At 43.3% G+C, this 21,506-nt stretch overlaps 1 protein-coding gene across 4 annotated transcripts in view; it reads left to right on the top strand.

Annotated features, from left to right (window-relative positions):
- Nucleotides 1-21,506, top strand: part of LOC309549163 (sodium/calcium exchanger 1) — a 469,142-nt gene that overhangs the window by 24,307 nt on the left and 423,329 nt on the right. For all 4 annotated transcript variants that reach the window (XM_082249230.1, XM_082249227.1, XM_082249228.1 and 1 more), the window contains exon 2: nucleotides 19,664-21,500. In XM_082249230.1, coding sequence (XP_082105356.1) covers nucleotides 19,699-21,500 — 1,802 coding nt within the window. In that variant the 5' untranslated portion in view covers nucleotides 19,664-19,698. The remainder of the gene's footprint in view (nucleotides 1-19,663; nucleotides 21,501-21,506) is intronic.

The raw sequence follows: 21,506 nt of genomic DNA, 5'->3' as shown, positions 1-21,506 counted from the left end.
TAGTCATCAGAGTAGTGATACGATAGAAATAATAAATACAAATCAGCAGGGCTTTATTTCTGCTGGAACTTGGTGGAACTCCACCACCTTTGGCTCAAGCCCTTGGCTCCCTGCTTATGGCTATCACTTATAAACAGAGAAGTCTGGCTTCTGTATTTACAAGTGGCAGCTTGTCTCCCAACGGCTTCCATAGATCTGATCTCCTGAGTGGCTCCCACTGAGTGCAGGATGGGGACAAGGGGGATGCAGGTGCGCAGGGTGCAGTGGGGATGTGGATGCGGACTACTGGATGATCTCCCTGGAAGAGAGAGGCGGAACCACCCACAGTGTGCGGAGAGGTACTAGAGAAGAAGAGGGGTGAAATTGAGATGTGGATAGGGGATGCAGAGGTAAGCAGCTGTGGAAGAAGGCTGAGCTCTGCACTCTGTTTAGCGCACCCATGAACTCTGTACTCTGTGTGTAGTGCACTCCCGAACTCTGCACATGGAGCACCCTTGAACTCTGCACTCTGTGTATAACCCCACCAAACTCTGCACTCTGTACATAATGCACTCCTGGTATTTAATTTCACTTCAAGACCCTCCCACTGTTATTGAAATTTGACCATACCCACTATTTGATGCAGTTTGGAAGGTGTATGTGTCAGGGGAAGGGGGTTTTGGGGAGGGTCATGGTTGAGTTCCTGTACCTATTTTCTGAGAAAAAAAGCCATGCAAATCAGGAATCTAGCACTGGTTGTGTGTGACAAGGTGGCTTTAGCACACTAAAAGCAGCCCTTACCTTAACCTAGCTCTTTTGCTAAACCTAAACCTGACATTTAACCACCCCCTCTCTGAAATGAATTCTTGAGGTACATCTGAAGCCATAGGTTTTTTTTAGCTTTTGATTTTGACCCCTGTTAGATTCCTTTTCTGTCTGTGTCCCTTTGGGGAGTTTTTTCTTCACACTGTGTGTTGAAACACAACATTGAGTTAGAGAATATTCTCATAAGAAAAGGAAATCCTCTCTTAAAGAGGAACTTCAATCTTGTTTCAGAAAAAAAATGAAAAGTAAAAAGAAACGTCAGCAACTACAAATACTGTAGCTGTTGACTTTTAAGAAACAAACATTTATCAGCCTATGGAGTTCAGTGCTGTCCTCCCAATGTTAGCCAGGCTTCCAATTTCCGGTGTGGCCATCTTGAATGTGGGTGCCAGCTGTGACTTCTTGATGTTTTACAGCTGACTCCCCACTGTGCATGCATAAGATTCTGGCAGGGCTACGGGACTGGTCCTGACCCCCTGGGACATGTAAAGTGTCCCAGGAGGCTGGGGGAGGGGGGCACCCCAACCAGACATTACTCTCGCCTAGGCAACAATTGAGAAAGTGGGCATTTGAACCTGTTACAAAAGGTACACACTCCCTGGTAAAAAAAACACCTTAAATGTGTTAGGGGCGGGGAGGGAAGTAGGATGAGCGGTACTTTCACTTTTGAGTGAAAGTCTGCTTTAAACAGTTGTCAATAGAACAGGCGTCCCTATACGTAGTTTGTTTCAGTGAAATCTCAAAATTGTGGACTTTCTCCTATTTTCAGTCCTCTTTGCAATAGTCATTATTACAAACAGAGAGGGTGAAGATCCCCAGTAGAAAATCCTAAAATGGGTTGTTACATTGCCATACTTTATTCTAAAGAAAAACTAATTTGCCATAAAAAAACCTAAACCACTAAAAAAATGGAAAGGAAACTGCAACATTGTCTAAAGAAAATGCGCACCAAAATTCAGACACAATTTAGAGGCCAAATGTAATCCTGAAAGAACTACAGGAATATAGAGCTAAGGTTTCAGAAACTGTATGGATTAATTAAAAGTCCAAGATGGATGAAAAGGCATGCACTATCCTGTATATCTAGGTCCCCTGTGACACCTCTCACTGATTAATCTTGGGAATAGTTGGTTGGTCGAATTGTAAAGGCCAGTGGCTGTTCTCAGTAGATAAGCACATGTTGGTAACTGCATAGTACAGAAACATGTATACTAAAGTGATGCTGATCAATGTTAATTTCCATCCTCTACCCTGTCCAACACCTATTTTTTTTTTTTTAAATTCCCTTTATACGTAACCTTAAATCCATTGGTATAAAGGTCGGTAATATGAAGTCCTGGGATCCTCTTTCTTTTGTCCCTGCGGGGGTGGGCAGTCCTTTGTACTGCAGAGAACTTACTGACATGTGAATCCCGGGATCCATAACAACCTAAATTCACAGGACATGGTCATTCAACCAGGAAGATCAGCATAGTTTCCTCCAGGGATAATGCTGGAGACAGTTTAAATATTGGAGTTGAGGCCTGCATTTTTCATGTATGTCTGTGATCTACTCAAAGTCTCAAAGTCTCTTCAGGAATCCGTAAAACCTTAAGCGTGGGCTTCCCAAACTTTGCTCAGTCATATATGTGCTTATTATTATCATTGCATAATTTATTATTATTTTATTATATTATTTTTTTATTAATAATTATATTATTAATTTTAACAGCACTAAGTTGTGCTGATTAGTTTGAAAATTATTTTTATCTTTGTAGTGTTACATGCGTAACTGTGGATTTGTCTCCAGCCCTTTAGTTTGTTTGGCTTTTGTGAGAAAATCTAGAGTATAAGGCTCCATATATTCTCACTCATGATCAGCAAACTTAACAGGTTAATATGAAAGAATTTATGTGTACTGAGCAAGTTATGACACCACTGTTTGCTTAAGAGTTACAGTATGGTGTAAAGTTCAGGTAAAACACATGGCTAATTTACATAATTAGTTGCTGTCACTTAAAGAACACACTGTGCTAAACTGGAATTTCTTCTTTTGCGTTCTCATTACCACACAAAAACCGAGGATCAGATAAATGATATAAGCCCTCCTTTTCACACAACTGATATTTTGTATTTCATGAAGAATTTCAGCTAAACATAAACTTCAGTAGTGCACAGAGTGATTAACTTTTTGGCCATATGTGTTGTTCGTGTTTGGCTTTGCTTGACTATAGCCATATTCTGCTTCTGTGGTTTGGACTAAAACACTTATGCAAAATGCAGTTCTGTCCAACAAGCGAACTGTCCCTCTATTAACAAATAATTATTAATTGTCCCATAGATTCAAGTAATTGGTAAACTCCAGTACAACTGCTGATGCACATCTCATGGGAACATTGGAAAACAAGATGCTACCTACAAGTGTCCAACGATTTTTTAGCTTTCCAATATTCTTCTTCCCCTTCAGGACCTGGATCACCTGCTGGTGGTGCTGTGGTTCCCAGAGCAGTAGTTTTCACTGTTGTAGTTACCATGTCCAGCAGCGGGTGTTTTCCCACCTGATGTTGGCTGCTGGGAGGGTATTTAGGTCCTCCCCTATTAAGTGACTCTCACTCCAGTGTTTTGCTTGCTGCTAGATACTGGTAGCAGTTATCCTGATCTTGCCCCTTGTTCCTGATTCCAGTTTTGGTTCCCCCTTCCCACCTGCTCCCTGCACCTCCAGTTTTCCCCTGCTTTTCGGTGTTCCCCATTTTGTGTTAATTGTGTATAGTTGTTAGTTAGACTTCTGTTTGTTAGTTATTGGTCAGGTATTCGGTTACTGTTTTTTTGGTTCACTTATATTTTCATGTTTGCTGTGTACTGGTGTTTGGAAGGATTTTGTTTCACTGTAAATAAGTTTCACTTAAACAATACACAGTCTGGTCCCAGGTTCCTGAGTGTAGCCACACAGATCTGGTCATCTTTGCTGATGGTTCCTAACACAAACACACAGTTCCAATTGTTGGCCACTGTAAAATGATCAACAATCAAACCCACTGTACGTAGTGTCATTTGGAAGGTATCTTCAATTTGTTTTTATAACAGTTTTAATAATTTAGCAACTCATCTGGAAAATAATTGATTCCACAAGTAGTAAATTGGTCCTTTTGAAAGCTAATTGAATGCTCAACAACTGTAGAGTGTATGGATAGGTTGAAGCTGGTGAAGTGTACAGGAAAACAATCAACTTCAGATAAAATAATAAAAAAGAGAAAGAAGTGTTATTGTTAGTAACTAGTTAGCTATTCTATTTTTCCTGTTTTGTTCTGCTGCAGAAGGATTGCTTGATGTATTTGGTACCACCAATTTTCTGTCCTCTAGTTTTCATATATAAGTCCCAATCTTTTGATTTCTGCTTCTGTCTCTGTGTGTTTGATAGCAAACAGGTCTATTCTAGTCAATCCCAGTCAGCCAGCCACTTGTTTTTTTTTTTTGTTTTTAAAGCTGGGTCACAATCATGTGGCAAGGAAACCACATTTTCTTGTCATTGCTGTACACAACTTTTTCAACTTCTTCTTATTATGTTTCTCAGAAACTAGCCAGCTAGCCAGACAACCAAACTACAGTATCTCACAAAAGTGAGTACACCCCTCACATTATTGTAAATATTTAATTATATCTTTCATGTGACAACACTGAAGAAATGACACTTTGCTACAATGTAGTGAGTGTACATCTTGTATAACAGTGTCAATTTGCTGTCCCCTCAAAATAACTCAACACACAGCAATTAATGTCTAAACCTCTGGCAACAAAAGTGAGTGCACCGCTAAGTCATATAAAAAAATTTGAAAAATATTGTTATTTTTGCAAAATTGACGCTCTTTTTTTGTTTATAGCGCATGATCAAAAAATCGCACAGATGATCAAATACCACCAAAAGAAAGCTCTGTTTGTGGGAAAAAAAGTACATCAAATTCCTTTAGGTACAGCGTCGCAGGACCGCGCAATTGTCCGTTAAAGTCACGCAGTGCCGAATCGCAAAATAGGCCCTGGTCAGGAAGGGGGTAAAATCTTCCGGGGCTTAAGTGGTTAAGAAGCCTTCCTTGGACCCCACCAATCTTAATAACCTACACCCCATCTCCTTGCTCCCCTTTGCCTCCAAACTCTGTGAACGCCTGGTCTACAACCAACTGAACACCTCCATCTTCTCGCTCCGGGTCACCTGAAAAACAAATGGATAATCGCATTTATTTTTTTATTTTACTTACCTCGTAGAGAAGAAAATATACTTACCTTACTTCCTTCTTCCTCCCCTTGGCGGCCACGGCCCGTCGTCACTTCCTGGCTTTGCAATGATTCCTGGGAGCTGAACGTCATCGCTCCCAGGAATCATTGCGCCTGCACCGGCCCCGACGTCAGTTCCGGGGCGCGCGCGTCATTCCCTTCTAAACAGATTCTGGGCATGTCTCTGTGGCTGTGCTCTTCGCTGTTTCTCATCATACCTATCCCACCGCACCTTCAGTTTTACCTACAATTTTACTCTCTCCTCCTCTCCTCTTCCTTTTTCCGTCGAGGTCCCCCAAGGTTCTGTTTTTGGACCTCTCCTATTCTCAATCTACACCTTCTCCCTGGGTCAGCTGATAGCCTCCCATGGCTTTTAATATCATGTCTACATTGATGACACCCAAATCTTTCTCTCTACCCCTCAGCTCACTCCATCAGTCTCTTAAGGCATCTCAAATTTATTCCTGAAACTCAACATGTCCAAAACTGAGCTCATAATATTTCCTCCCCCATGTGCCTCATCCCCTAACTTCTCGTTCAAGATCAATGGCACAACCATCAACCTATCCCCTCATACCAGGATGCTAGGTGTTATCCTGGACTCTGAACTCTCTTTTCAGCCTTACATCCAATCACTTTCCCAAGCTTGCCACCTCAACCCACACAACATCTCCAAAATACGCCCCTTCCTAACCAATGACAACACAAAGCTCCTAATTCACCCCCTGGTCATCTCTCACCTCAACTATAGCAACTCCCTCCTCATTGGTTTACTTTTAAATAGGCTATTCCCTGTTCAGTCCATCATGAATTCTGTTGCCAGATGCATCCACCTTACAAACCGCTTAGAATCTGTTACCCCTCTCTGCTAATTCCTCAACTGGCTGCCACTCACCCAGCAAATTAAACTTAAAATAATAATAATAACTTACAAACCATCCACAACTTGGCCCCCAGCTACATCACTAACCTAGTCTCAAAATACCCACCAAATCGTACTCTTAGTTCCACCCAAGGCCTCCTGCACTCTAGTACCCTTGTCATCTCCTCCATGTTTGCCTCCAGGACTTCTCATAAGCCTCCCCCATCCTTTGGAACTCCCTACCCCAATCTGTCTGAAAATTAAGTCCTGCTAGATCACTTCAGGCTCGTTCCTTTTGCAGGTATAGCTATGTAAAACAATAAAAATAAGTGCCTATACTGTTTAAAATCCAGCAATACACCGTCTCCCCCTGCTCTGCACATGCCCAGTTGCTTTCCATTTTCAGGCACATTTAGGCACTGCGGAATGTGTAGAGACCGATCTGCTGACAGCCTTAAAGCAGAATTAAACCTTCCTATACTTTACAGCCCAGGAAGCTGCTTCTGTTTTATCTGCAACTGCCATGGTGCTGCGCAAGTGATCAGTTATGACTCCACAGCCACTTTATGGTTTGACAGTTTGGTTAAGGACACAATAAATTGTGACAGTTAGCAATCTCGGCATTCCAGAAATGTAATTGTTTTTTTTAAACCGGTAAATTGAATGGTAAGTTCCACTTTATGATTTACTGCTTTTCAGGGGCTCTGGGCTTCAGCAAAATGGCAGCCTCCAGCAAGAAGAAACAGTAGCAACTATGGAGACAAATTCAGCACACACTAATTTTTGTAGAATAATTATTAATGTGGAGTGTATGTTCCTTGCTAAAGAAGATTATTTTTTATCAAGTTATTATGGGTAAAGTTCCTCTTTAAAGCGGAGTTCCACCCAAAGTGCAACTTCCGCTCTTTTGTTCCCCCCCCCCCCTCCGGTGCCACCTTTCAGGGGGAACTGGTACCTATTTTTGACAGGAACCCTTCCCCACTTCCAGGATACGGCGCCGTTCCTCGGAAGCTCAGCCTCCTCCTCCACCGTCGAGCCAGTAGGAATACGCAGCGCGCTTCGCGCATGCGCAGTAGGGATCCGCCCGTAAAGCCGCAAGGCTTCACTGCCGGGTTCCCTTACCGGCAATGGCGGCGGCAGCCGATGGAAACATCGGCTGCAGTGCCGACATCACTGGACTCCAGGACAGGTAAGTGTCCTAATATGAAAAGTCAGCAGCTACAGAATGTGTAGCTGCTGACTTTTAATTTTTGGAGGGGGAGGTGGAACTCCGCTTTAAGTAGAGAGTTGTACACTCCATATACGTATATAATATAAATTGGAATCAAAGACCTTCCTCACATGAGACTTTTGTTTAATGGAAAATAAAATAAAAGATGTTCAAGAAAAGCAAGCTTGTTATAATCTGGAAAATATATGCATTGAATGTCTTTAGTGACTTGGCTTGAAGCCTGGGTGATGGGCGTGCATTTTAAAGTACATTAAAGGTATCTTACGTTGTATAATATTTTTAAACTACTTTAGAGAGTGGATGAAAGCCTTGTCTGTACAGCAGCTGAAATAAAAATGTTTGCCCTTTGTGGCAGATTTAAAAGTTTCTTATAGTGATAGGAGTTCACCGGGGAAAATTTCCATAATTTATAATGCATCAGCAGATATGTCTACACTTAGCAATGGGAGGAGAGGGTAGTGTCCTGGTAGTAATTGCTTGCATATCATTTTATGGGTTACGTAACGGGTGAGTGAATGATTGTTTTCATTTATTACAAAACTTTTCCACACAATATGCACTTCTGTCCTTTCACCACACCTCTATTGTGTCCTTATCTTCCAGAATTAGATACAAAATGATATATTTAAAGTGACACTAAATAATATCCTTAGTCTGCCTAAATACTTTATATGTATTCACTACGTAATGGCTCAGGTATTCTATTTTTCATGAAACTTCTGTGTTTTTCTGCCTCCTTGTAGTGTTCTCTTGGAGATTCCAAGCAGTGCATGTTAGTTGTGGTTATATGCACTGCGCTATGCTCTGCACTTTCATAGTCCACAGTCTCTAGGCCATCTTGGGACCAAGTCCCAGTTGGCCTAGAGACTGTGGACTATGAAAGTGCAGTGCATAGCAAGGAACATAAATTCCACATGAATAAATATTCTACCAAAATTATTGTGTGCTGTAAAATGTAAAGAGAGGGTGGCTATGTTCCTACAGTGACAGTGGCACCATAGGGGATGAAGATAGCCACCATCTAACAGGAAGTCAGATCCCAGCTGTAGGCAGGTGCAGCCTATTTTCTCCACTGCAGTTGGCACTCAACCGCAGTGGAGAGGAACTCAAAAGGAACATAGTTGCTCTTTGATTTCCAGGGTCACTGGGGAAGCAGATTGGATTCTGCCGCACCATGTGACTCTAACAGCCATCTTTGGTCATGCAGAGTCTATTTAAGGCCCTGAATTCCAGGTTTGACACGCAATTGGTGTGTGGGTAGTGTATGGACAGATTACCTCTATGACGGGGACATTGATTAGCAGCAGGGAGAGGTTCCTGACGAGTAGGGAAAGGAAAGGTACATCCTGGAGACCTCCCCACTTGTGTCCAGACAGCCAGGCAGCATTCCGCCCCTGAAGACAGACACTGTTGGCATATGTGAGAAGCGCTCTTCTACATGTTGCTGTTACTTGCTGTGGGTGTTTCCGGTCGGGTACCTTCCTACCGGGTTTGTTGTGAATTACTGAATTCTTCCTTCATATAAGTTCTGTTCTCTGCAGCCAGAGCCTCTGTAATTACTGCCGACGCACCTCCCCAAACAGCAGCAAGAAAAGGGAATTTGGAGAAGGCTGGGAGCAATAGAAAGGATGTTAAGTTAGGAATACATACTTGGATAGAATAGTTTAGCATCTCCTTATGTTACCTGTGTAGAAATCATATGTTCGGTGTCTGTGGCATGAATTTCCTGGGACATTTGTCCTGCTGTAATTTCTGTTTAATGTGAACCAGCAGAAGTGCTACGAAGCCCAAATCAGCATACGATCTAGGCTGTGCTTTATGGCAAATTCTAACCCAAATCCAGCCATGGCTTTATTTGAACTTTTGAAGTAGGAAAAAGTTTGAACTTTCCGCTTTTATTACTCAGAAATAGAGTTGAGCGGACACCTGGATGTCCGTGTTCGGCGGGTTCGGCCCAGACTTTTTCCGAACTTTACCCGGACACCGAACACCATTGAAGTCAATGGGGACCCGAACTTTCAGGCACTAAAATGGCTCTAAAAAACCAATGGAAAGGGCTAGAGTGCTGCAAATGGCAGCAAAATGTAGTTAAGAGCATGGCAAGTGCTCTTAAAAAAAATTCCCCTTTAAATTTGTAATTTTTAACTTTCTCCCATCCGCGCTACAGCCTATATACGGCTGCAGCGCGGACTTGAATTTTCGGGAGGCCGTTTTTAAACGCATCGGGGAGAATCTGTGTCGGCCGTGTCCCTTGGACACGGCCGATCACAGATCGTGGTGAATGGCCAATCACAGCGGCCATTCACCACGTGATCAAGCCGTCCAATGAGAGATGATCTCATATGTAAACATATGAGATCATCTCTCATCGCCGGCGCCGCTGGGGACACACAGGAATGTAATCAGGGCACCGATCACCAGTGCCCTTATTACTAAAGGTAAAAAAAACACACACATTGCCCCCCCATCAGTGCCCACAGTGCCCGCCATCAGTGCCCCCATCAATGCCCACAATCAGTGCCCATAGTGCTGCCAGTCAGTGCCCATCAGTGCCTGCTCATCTAGGCACTGATGAGCACTGACTGGCAGCACTATGGGCACTGAGTGTGGGCACTGATGGTGCTGCCCATCAGTGCTCATCAGTGCCGCCCATCAGTGCTCATCAGTGCCACCCGTCAGTGTCCATCAGTGCCATCCGCCAGTGCCCATCAGTGCCGCCTATCAGTGCCCATCAGTGCCGCCCGCCAGTGCCGCCTCTCAGTGCCCAGCAGTGCCACCTCTCAGTGCCCAGCAGTGTCACCTCTCAGTGCCCAGCAGTGCTGCCTATCAGTGCCGCCTATCAGTGCCGCCTATCAGTGCCGCCTATCAATGCCGCCTATCAGTGCTCATAGTACCTCCTCATCAGTGCCCATAAGTGCCACCTCATCAGTGCCCATAAGTGCCACCTCATCAGTGCCCATCAGTGCAGCCTATCAGTGCCCATCAGTGCAGCCTCATCAGCGCACATCAGTGAGGGAGAAAAATTTATTTTCAAAATTTACTCACAGAAAATAAGAAAAACTTTTTTTTTTTTCAAAATTTTCTGTCTTTTTTCTTTTTTTTTGTAAAAAATAAAAAACCCAGAGGTGATTAAATACCACCAAAAGAAAGCTCTGTTTGTGTGAAAAAAATTATAAAAATTTCATATGGGTACAGTGTAGCATGACCGCGCAATTGTCATTCAAATTGTGCGAGCGCTGAAAGCTGAAAATTGGCCTGGATGGGAAGGGTGTTTAAGTGCACAGTAGGCAAGTGGTTAAATAGCAGATTAGAACAGCAATCTGTAGTAAAATATAGCTGAACGCTGCAAATGCTCAAATATCTTTCCCTGCCTACACTCCGACCTGTCCCTGCATTCTTTTCGGGCACAATGTTTTTTTTCCCTGTCTGTCCCTAATCAGCAGCAGCCAGCACCGTTGTGTGTGCTCTCTCCCTACCCTAGAACAGACTGACGCACAGCGCGCTGTGTCTCTAGCTTATAAAGACCTGGGTCACATGCTTCAGCTGGCCAATCACAGCCATGCCATTAGTAGGCATGGCTGTGATGTTAAACGTTTGTTGATTGGCTGTTGAAAGCCCGCCATTAAAACTGCGCCATTACATACAGGAAATAAAATTACCGAACACAGATTTTAAACCTGAACATACAGTAAAGTTTTCGGGTCCGTGTCCGGGTAACAAAAATCCAATTATCCGGTACGGACCCGAATAATACAGTCCGTGTTCGCTCAACACTACTCAGAAAGGTACATTGTTTATATCAGTGATAGTTAACTTGTGATCTGCCCAACATTTTCTGCTCATCAGCTATTCTTATTGTTAGTGTAATTTATGTGTGGCCCAAGACAATTCCTTTTCTTCCACTGTGGCCCAGGAAGGTCAAAATGTTGGACACTCCTGTTTTACATAATGCAGCAGCACACGTAGGACACCCAAAAGTGTTTTTTTGTTTTCTTACAAAGTAAATACACCTTTGCACCAGTGGCAGCTGGTGGATGATAATTTGGGGGGGCGTCAAATCCACCACCCCCCCAGTGGGACGGACGGCAGGCAAATACACCAACCATCCCCCTCCGAGGGACCAATGGACAGCCGGCAAATACAGCACCCCCCAGCGAGCCAGCACTCTTACCTCCTCCGGTCATATGTCTCCTCCCTCTTCCTGGCCAATGGCCAGTAAAATCACTTCTCTTTTCAGCCAATTAGGAAAGGAGTCTCAGCCCCGAGCCCACCCTTTTTTCAAGCCTATTAGAGCCTCTGGCTCTAATCAGGTGTTTCAAAAGAAAAAACCTTATTGCAATCCATGCACCCGGCGCCCTGCATGTAGATTAGGGGGCCGGATGCATGGAAGGGGGGAGCGGTGCCCCTGTGCCCCCAATGGATGAGCTGCCACTGCTTTGCACACTGGTACTGACTAGTATTTTAGTGTTTCTCTCCTCCCTCAGTTTCTCGCCCTTACTCAGCTAACATGACACCAGTGCTAGTGCAGAGAGGAATAGAACGGGCAATGAAGAATGCAGACATCTGACATCCTCCTTATCAACCAATGACCTCATCAGGATGCCAGCAACAGGCCTGCACAGTGCTCAAGGTTGCAATGCTGCACAATAAAAAACTGTGTCTTTGTGTAACAAAAAGGAAGACTTCATCCACTCGCTGGCTTGTTGACACATTTTGGTCACTTTACATCAAATTTTAGGCATTTTTCCAAGGCACCCCTGAAAAACCCAGAAGGAACCCTGGTTGAAAAAGGCTGGTATATGATATAGGCCTGTTTGGTTTTATAAAGTAGTACACAGGAGTACTACATAACATGAGGTTTTTATGACATTTAGGGATCCAAGTGTAACCCAATCCCAAGAACCCAGATGTAACAAGGTCTCAGGATTCTTTATGTAACACCTTCTCATGATTCCACTGTTTTTAGATTTTCAGCAATGCTCCTGATACTACGCTTCAGTAATAAAGGTTTGAGGAGTTCAGGTGTCAGTAGTAACAGTAACTCAGATTCCAGAGGTCAGTAGTATGTAATGCAGAGTTCAGAGGTCAGTAGTATGTAATGCAGAGTTCAGAGGTCAGTAGTATGTAATGCAGAGTTCAGAGGTCAGTAGTATGTAATGCAGAGTTCAGAGGTCAGTAGTATGTAGTGCAGAGTTCAGAGGTCAGTAGTATGTAATGCAGAGCTCAGAGGTCAGTAGTATGTAATGCAGAGTTCAGAGGTCAGTAGTGTGTAATGCAAAGTTCAGAGGTCAGTAGTATGTAAGGCAGAGTTCAGAGGTCAGTAGTATGTAGTGCAGAGTTCAGAGGTCAGTAGTATGTAGTGCAGAGTTCAGAGGTCAGTAGTATGTAATGCAGAGTTCAGAGGTCAGTAGTATGCAGTGCAGAGTTCAGAGGTCAGTAGTGTGTAATGCAGAGTTCAGAGGTCAGTAGTATGTAAGGCAGAGTTCAGAGGTCAGTAGTATGTAATGCAGAGTTCAGAGGTCAGTAGTATGTCATGCAGAGTTCAGAGGTCAGTAGTGTGCAATGCAGAGTTCAGAGGTCAGTAGTATGTAATACAGAGTTCAGAGGTCAGTAGTATGTCATGCAGAGTTCAGAGGTCAGTAGTATGTCATGCAGAGTTCAGAGGTCAGTAGTATGTAGTGCAGAGTTCAGAGGTCAGTAGTATGTAATGCAGAGTTCAAAGGTCAGGTAGTAAGTAACGTACCATGCAGAAGGTAAGGAGGAGTATGTAAATCAGAATTCAGAGGTTGGTAGTATCTAAAACAGAGCTCATAGGTCAGTATTATGTCATGTGCAGTGCAGAGGTCAGGAGTAAGTAATGCAGAATGCAGGGATCAGAGGAATGTAATGCACTGTGCAGGGGATCAGAAGTGAATAACGCAGAAAGCAGAGGTCAGTAGTAATATGTATCTCAGAGATATGGAAGTCACAAGTAAGTAAAGCAGAGTGCAGGGGTCTGTAGTATGTAATGCACAGTGCAGAGTTCAGGGGGAACCAACACACATCTCATCCCCACAAGTGAAACCCTACAAGGCTTCTGATAAAGAACTGGTCATTTCAACACACATTATTAATGCAAGAATGATCCACTGTTACCACCATTGGGAAACCTACCCTGAAAAATGGCATGCCGTCCCCAGTCTTGCATGTAGACAGGAAGTGGCTGCAAAGAGGTTTCAGGAGATTAGCAATAATGACACACAACAAAGGATAAAAAAAAGAGGACACAAGTATTTTATTTTAAAAATGACAGTTTTAGATACACAGTAATTTAGCAAACTAAATGCCATTCAGTTAGGGTTTACATATACTTTAAAGCTGAACTCTAAGCAAATGTAAAAGACTCAAATAAATTATACAAAATTAATTATGCATGAATGCAGCTAGGCATTCATTAATAAATTAATATTTTTGTTTTAAAGTACCTGAAATTGACCTGGTAGCCTCTTGCAGTCCCTATACAGCAGGCAGAGCCACTGATAAGGCAGTACAGCCAGTCCTCCTGTACTGGGCCCAGGCCCCATCAGTTCAAAAGGGGGGCCCAGGCACTTGCTGAGCAGGAGTTCTGGCTGTACTGTCTTATTGCAGACATCAATCCTCTTCTGCCTCCCCTTGAAGCGCTGCCATCTTCTCCCCTTCTTTCACTGCAGGGGGATTGGTTCCAGCATATGCTCTTCTTCCATCTGCTGTCTGGGCCCCCCTTTTGCGCCCCTTTCCCTGCAGTGCTTCCGGGTTCTCTCCTCTGCTTCCGGCAGCAGCTGCTGCAGGCACACAGGGGGATTTTTCAGGATGGAGAGCAGGGAAAGGGGTAGCAAATATGTAATATACTGGCCCCTTCCATTCTCGAATGAACACAGTGAACGATCGGTATCAATCACTCCTTATTCCATTCTTCACTGAAGTAAGGTAAACTGTGTTTACTATGCTTCAGTTTGTGAATGCGCATTCATCATTCATCTGTGCAGCTGAGGCTACAGAGAAAGGGGACTAATAAATAAATCTATGTCCTCAATCATTTTCGGCCAGGGGAAGGGGTCAGTAATGCTGTATGGGGCCCTGTGATCTCCAACAGCAGCCCTGACAGCAGGGCTGGAGTGCAACCAGAAGAAGTAGTACAAGGAGCAATTCACTGCTGATAAAGAAGCATGCTGATAGGAGGAGAAAGCAGAGAGATGAGCACATCACTGTCCTGTCACAGATTGATATGGCTGACCCAGGATGAACTGGGCTCAGAGAAAATTTAATGAATGACGCTGACCAAGGACTAAGGACATCTAGTGGCTGTTAGAAGTTACTGCTAGAGAAATTTCTGGGTTAAAGTTTAATATCACAGAAAACGCAGGTTTTGTTATTTTATCTTTTAATTTGTTTTTTGTTTTTTATTATTATTTTATTATTATTTTTGACTGGAGTTCTGCTTTAGTGTTTTCTTCCTTTTCTTTTTATAAACCGGTATAGTATAGCTAGATTTGCAATATTAATACTGAAAACAGCACATATTCATTTTTCTGGCTGTGTAATCTTTTCAAACCGCAATATTTAGTTGTGGTTCTCTAGCCTGCATGTTTAATGAAGTCATTTGTTCATGTTTGGATGTACACATGGGAAAATCCAATAATACTTTGTTGTCAGTGTGAAAATATTTCTTTACGTGAATACAATTTGTTTTGCCATTTCTTTTATCAAATACATTTTTAAACCTGAACAATGCGGATAGCAATTACAATATAATTGCTTTCGTTTGTTTTGGTACATTGTGGTTTATAGTCAAAATTAGATAAGGCGGGTTTATTTATTGAGGCCAAAAGTAGAACACTGTCTGCGCTAACCAATAACAACCAGCCAGCAGTCACCTCCATTGTTCTGATTGATCACTATCATCACAATTATGTGATTTGTTTCATTACAAAAACCTTAAAGCGGTTGTAAAATGCTGCACTTTTTCTTATCAGCAAGGCAAAGGCATAATGTGCTAGTATGCATCACATACTAGCACATTATTGTTAAACTTACCTGAAAACAAAGCGTTCCAACGATGCAATGTCATGGCTGGAGACGGCGACCATCTATACCCGGTCTGCCTTCTGGGTTTGTGGCTCTGGGACTGGCATGCGTGCGGGAGCCACCAGTTACGGCACACTGCTCTGAAGGAACGGCACAGGTGGCTGTTCCTTCAGGGCGCATGCACCAGTGACGTAACTGGCTGCTAGGTCAGTAAATATCTCCTAAACTATGCATGTACTACTACTTATAGGTAAGCCTTAATATAGGCTTACCTATAGGTAAAACTTAAAGTTGGAAGTTTACTTACTCTTTAACCACTTGCCGACCAGCCGCCGTCAAGGCAGATTCCCGCGAATCGCCGTAGCGGTTCGCAGGAGCGATCCTGGGGGTGCGCGCGCCCACTCGCCAGCAGGGAAGCCGATCCACGGGGCTGGCGCCCATGATTGCCGCCATGCACCCGCGATCGCTCCCCATGAAGAGAGAACGGTGGTCTGCTGTTGAAAAACACAGCAGACCACTGTTCTCTCAACTATCAACATAGAGCTCCTGTTTTCCTCCTATTTAGGAACACAGGTCTCTGTATTCATTTCACAAGCCCATCCCCTTCACAGTTAGAAAACACCCTCTGGGCTCACATTTAAACCCTTTGATCGCCCCTGGGTTAACCCCTTCCCTGCAAGTGTCATTATTACAGTGACAGTGCATATTTTTAGCACGGATTACTGTAGTAATGTCACTGGGCCCCCAAAAAGAGTCAGAAATGTCAGTTAGGGGTCCGATCTGTCTGCCACAATCCTGCTAAAAATCGCTGATCGCCGCCATTACTAGTAAAAAAAATATTAAAAATGACAAATCTTTCCCCTAGCTTGTAGACGCAATAACCTTTGTGCAAACTAATCAATATACACTTATTGGGATTTTTTTTTACCAAAAACGTTAGATTTTTACATTTTTTTTAGGAATGTTATATAGCAGAAAGTAAAAAATATTGTTTTTTTTTTTTGTTTTGTTTTTTTTCAGAATTGTTGCTCTTTTTTTGTTTATAGCGCAAAAAATAAAAATCACAGAAGTGATCAAATACCACCAAAAGAAAGCTCTATTTCTGGGGGGGGGGGGAAGACAAGTTTATTAGGGTACAGTGTCCCACGACCGCACAATTGTTAGCTAAAATAACGCAGTGCCATATCGCAAAAAATGGCCTGGTCATTAAGGGGTTAAAAACTTCCAGTCCAGAAGTGGTTAAAGGATTTCTAAAGGCAGAAGGTTTTTTTTTTTATCTTAATGCATTCTATGCATTAAGATAAAAAGCCTTCTGTGTGTTGCAGCCTCCCCAGCACCCCCTATTACTTACCTGAACCCCTCTCTATCCAGCGATGTCCACGAGTCCCTCGGCCATCCAGGACTCTTCCTCCTGATTGGCTGAGACACAGCAGTGGAAATAAATGGCGCCAAGGTCAGTTAGCCAGTCAGGAGAGAGAGGGGAAGTGGGGCCTAACGGCAGCTCAGTGTCACACGGATACACGGAGCTGCAGCTCGGCGCGGGTGCCCCCATAGAAAGCTGCTTGCTGTGGGGGCACTAGACAGGAGGGAGGGGCCATGGGAAGCAAAGAGGGACCCGAGAAGAGGAGGATCTGTGCAAAACTATCTGCCCAGAGGAGGGAAGTATAACATGTTTGTTAAAAAAAAAAAAAAAAATGACTTAAGGCTCCTTTTACACGAATGATCCAATCAGATCCGCCTGTCAGTTTTTTAGGCGGATCTGATCAGATCCTCCATGCATCCCTATGGAGCAGCGGGTGTCAGCGGAGACATATCCACTGACACCCGCTGCCATTCGCATCCGATCCTGTCCGTGAAATCCGGAACCCTATTTTCCATCCGTCCAGGGGATCGGATCAGATGGGATCGGATGAGAACGGACAGGCTGTCTGCTCTCATCCGATTCCCCATAGAGAACAGCGGGGCTCTGACACCTCCCTCTCCGCACACAGAGTGGAGACGGAGCTGTCATCCGCCTGCTCAGTGGGGATCGGCGGATCGATTCCCGCTGAGCAGAGAACGGAGCTCTTCACAAGACGGATAGCTTGAAAGGACCCTTACAATCACTTTAATGAATGGCAAATGATAATGAATCTGTTGTGTTTGTGAAGGAAACATGTTTAGAATGTGATGAAGGATTTTACAGACGTGAAAAAATGCAGGCTATTAAAGTGCAATGGGGGAGGAAAAACTGGAGTGCAAATTCTGGTGCAGCTGTACATAGAAAGCAATCAACTTCTAACTAAAGCTTGTTCAATTAAGCTTTGATTAAAAAAAAAAAAAAAATGGAATCTGGAGCTGCACTAGGCTTTGCACTCTCCAGCTTTAGTACTCGACCCCCATGTCACCTTGCCAATGCAGGGTAAAATGACTATTTTTGCAAAAGCTCTGCATAGAAACCAAACATCTTTCAGATTTCAATTTTTTTTAATAAAGCTTTATTGAACAAGCTGAAGGCAGAAGCTGACATGCTACCATGTACAGCTGCACCAAAATTTTCACTTTCTAGTTTCAGTAAATCAACCCTCCTGTGTGCTTCCCCTGCATTAGCAAGGTGAACATGTCTCATTAATAATACTTACCAGCATCATCCCTGTTGAATGTAATATTTGCTGTCTTTTATAGCTACACCTACCACTAGAATACTTTGAATCTGACACTTCTAAGTATGTCAGACACCTGCGTCTCCCCGCGGTGCTTCCACTCACCGGCCGTTACATAACTAGTGTGTCCTTTCAGAACTGCAGGGGCACAACAGTGAATTAGTAGGATGGCACAGGTCACAGCAGGGAAATACAAGCATCTGAAACGCATGGATCTATTGCGTGCTAAAAATTCCAGCAGTAAATCTGCAAGACAGCAAAGATTGGATTCAGGAGAGTCTATAACAATAGTGTCACCCTAATGCACCTCTAGTAAAATAAAAATAAAAAAGTACTAAAAATAGGCACAAACATGAGGCATACTGGTTATGATGAGGGTCTTCTCACAGGTATTTATGGAGCTGTCTGGATTACTAAAATATGACACAGCTCTCGGTACTCGAATGCCAGGGCAGCCTTTTTCAGCCAGGGTGCCCAGGGACCCTGGGGTGCCTTCTGGTGTCTTCAGGGGTGCCTTGACAAAATGCCTAAAATTTGATCAAAAGTTTTATACAAGCCAGCAGGTGGATCAAGCCTGCCGTTTATGTACACAAAGCCACAGGTTTTCATTATCAACCATTACGACTTTCTAGACACTGGCATCCTAGCAACCAATGACGTCATCCATTAACCGGTTGCCGACTGCGCACAATATATTTACTGCGGCAGTCAGCCCCGGCCAGGCAGAGTGACGTAGATCTACGTCGCTAGCCTGTCCCCGGGTTTTGAGCCAATAGCGGGCGAGCGCTCGCCCGCTGAGGCGCGCGCCCGCCTCGGCTCGTTCACAGAGGAGTGCGGGCGTGTGACCGGCGAACCCGATGTCCGCCGGTCACACTACGATCGTCGGTAGAGCGGGAGAAAGGCAGGCGGCTAATGTAAACAAGCCGCCTGTCATTCTCCCCTGTGTAAAAATGCAGATCAGACGGTTCTACTATGTAGAACCGTTGATCTCTGTTTTTACACTCGGAGACCTGTCCCATCACAGTTAGAATCACGCCCCTAGGACACACTTAACCCCTCCCTGTCCAATACAGTTAACCCCTTCCCTACCAGTGTCATTTTTGCAGTAACAGTGCATATATATAGCACTGATTACTGCAGTAATGTCACTGGATCCTTGCACTATGTACTTTATTTGAACTTATTTATATACCACCACTATTTTTTTTTCCATCATAAGGCGGACTTACAATTATTACCTTTTGGATATTTACTTGTATGCACTTGTTCTCCAGTTATAACTATTTTTTAATTCTTGTAAGTATCAGCATGGTCACTTTATACACGTGTTTACCAGCACCAATATGTATATTATTTAATTTGTACCTTGTATTAGTGTTTTATCCGTTAGCACAAGGCATATTTTGGCAATCACAGTAATACACACTTTGTGTCCAACCATTTTTTGCACTACCCACAACACCCTACCTTTGCACTGCTATATTTATGGATATTAGATCGATACTTTAGATATATACCTCGTTTATTTACATATTTATTTATGATAAGATCTCTATTTGTTTACATTTTCTTCTGATCTATAGAGCTACCTATTTTTGACTGTCTGTGATTAGATATACCGTCCATCACTCAAGAGGTAGCGCAGCACTACCCCACACCTTTAATCTATTTGTATTTTAAGGATAAACTATCAGTGCTAGCTGCAACCTCCCTCCCTCTACCCCCCCCCCCCCCTACAACTCCCCCTTTCTTTCCCATATTAGCGCGAGAGCCTTCTTTGTTTGCAGTATTGTATCAGTTTAATTTACATTTTTTTTTTTTTTTTTGTCATTTCAGATATATAGACGTTTGCAAGAACATCTGTTTTAGCCATGGCCAAACTAGGATTAAGCAGCGTATTTCCCTTTCCTGCTAGATTTCACCTACTTGCCCTTGTGCCTCTTTTGTGCCATGCGGGAACAATTTATGGTGAAACAACAGTGTCTCCAGAGACAGGAAATGACACCTCTAACTGCGAAGGTTCCTATATTTGCAAGGAAGGAGTCATCTTACCAATTTGGGAACCACAGAATCCATCATACGGTGATAAAATTGCAAGAGCTACGGTGTACTTTGTTGCCATGGTCTACATGTTCCTAGGGGTATCTATTATTGCTGATCGTTTCATGTCTTCTATTGAAGTTATTACATCACAAGAAAAAGAGATAACCATCAAGAAACCAAATGGTGAAACCACAAAGGCAACAGTGAGGGTATGGAACGAGACTGTTTCTAACTTGACCCTTATGGCGCTTGGCTCCTCTGCTCCTGAAATTCTTCTTTCTGTGATTGAAGTCTGTGGACATAATTTTCAGGCTGGGGATCTTGGTCCAAGTACCATCGTAGGCAGTGCTGCATTCAATATGTTCATAATCATTGCTCTCTGTGTTTATGTTGTTCCTGATGGGGAAATAAGAAAGATAAAACATCTCAGAGTCTTTTTTGTTACTGCAGCTTGGAGCATTTTTGCCTACACTTGGCTATATATGATCTTATCCGTTTTTTCACCCGGTGTTGTTGAAGTCTGGGAAAGTTTGCTCACTTTTTTCTTTTTTCCAATTTGTGTAGTCTTTGCTTGGGTTGCAGACCGAAGGTTGTTGTTTTACAAGTATGTCTATAAAAGGTATCGTGCTGGAAAACAAAGAGGAATGATCATTGAAACAGAAGGCGAAAGGCCATCATCCAAAGCAGATATTGAGATGGATGGGAAAGCTCTCAACTCACACACAGAAAACTTCATTGATGGTTCATTAGTTCTGGAAGTTGATGAGAAGGACCAAGATGATGAAGAAGCCAGGAGGGATATGGCAAGGATCCTAAAGGAGCTAAAGCAAAAACACCCTGAGAAAGAAATGGAACAGTTGATTGAGTTGGCTAATTATCAAGTCTTGAGTCAACAGCAAAAAAGCAGAGCATTTTATCGCATCCAGGCCACCCGTTTGATGACTGGTGCTGGCAATATATTAAAGAGACATGCAGCAGATCAAGCTAGGAAAGCAGTCAGCATGCACGAAGTGAACAATGAAGTTGTGGAAAATGATCCTGTCAGCAAGATTTACTTCGAGCAGTCCACTTACCAGTGCTTGGAGAACTGTGGAACAGTAGCTATAACCATTGTTCGCCGAGGTGGTGATTTAACCAACACAGTATTTGTAGATTTTAGAACAGAAGATGGGACTGCCAATGCAGGCTCAGATTATGAATTTACTGAAGGGACTGTTGTTTTCAAACCCGGGGAGACACAGAAAGAGATCAGGGTTGGCATTATTGATGATGACATTTTTGAAGAAGATGAAAACTTCCTGGTCCACCTCAGCAACGTGCGCATTAACTCTGAGACAACAGAACTGAACCTTGAATCGAATCACGTGGCATCTCTTGCATGTCTTGGATCACCCTCTACAGCCACAGTTACTATATTTGATGATGATCACGCAGGCATCTTTACATTTGAGGAGCAAGTTACTCATATCAGTGAGAGCATTGGCACTATGGAGGTGAAAGTATTGAGAACATCTGGAGCTCGAGGAACTGTTATTGTACCCTATAAAACCGTTGAGGGCACTGCAAGAGGTGGCGGAGAAGACTTTGAGGATACCTGTGGCCAGCTGGAGTTCCAAAATGATGAGATTGTGTAAGT

Source organism: Pelophylax lessonae (genome assembly GCF_965119305.1).
Source record: "Pelophylax lessonae genome assembly, chromosome: 3".
NCBI lineage: Eukaryota > Metazoa > Chordata > Amphibia > Anura > Ranidae > Pelophylax > Pelophylax lessonae.
This window is presented reverse-complemented; position numbering and strand designations above follow the sequence as displayed.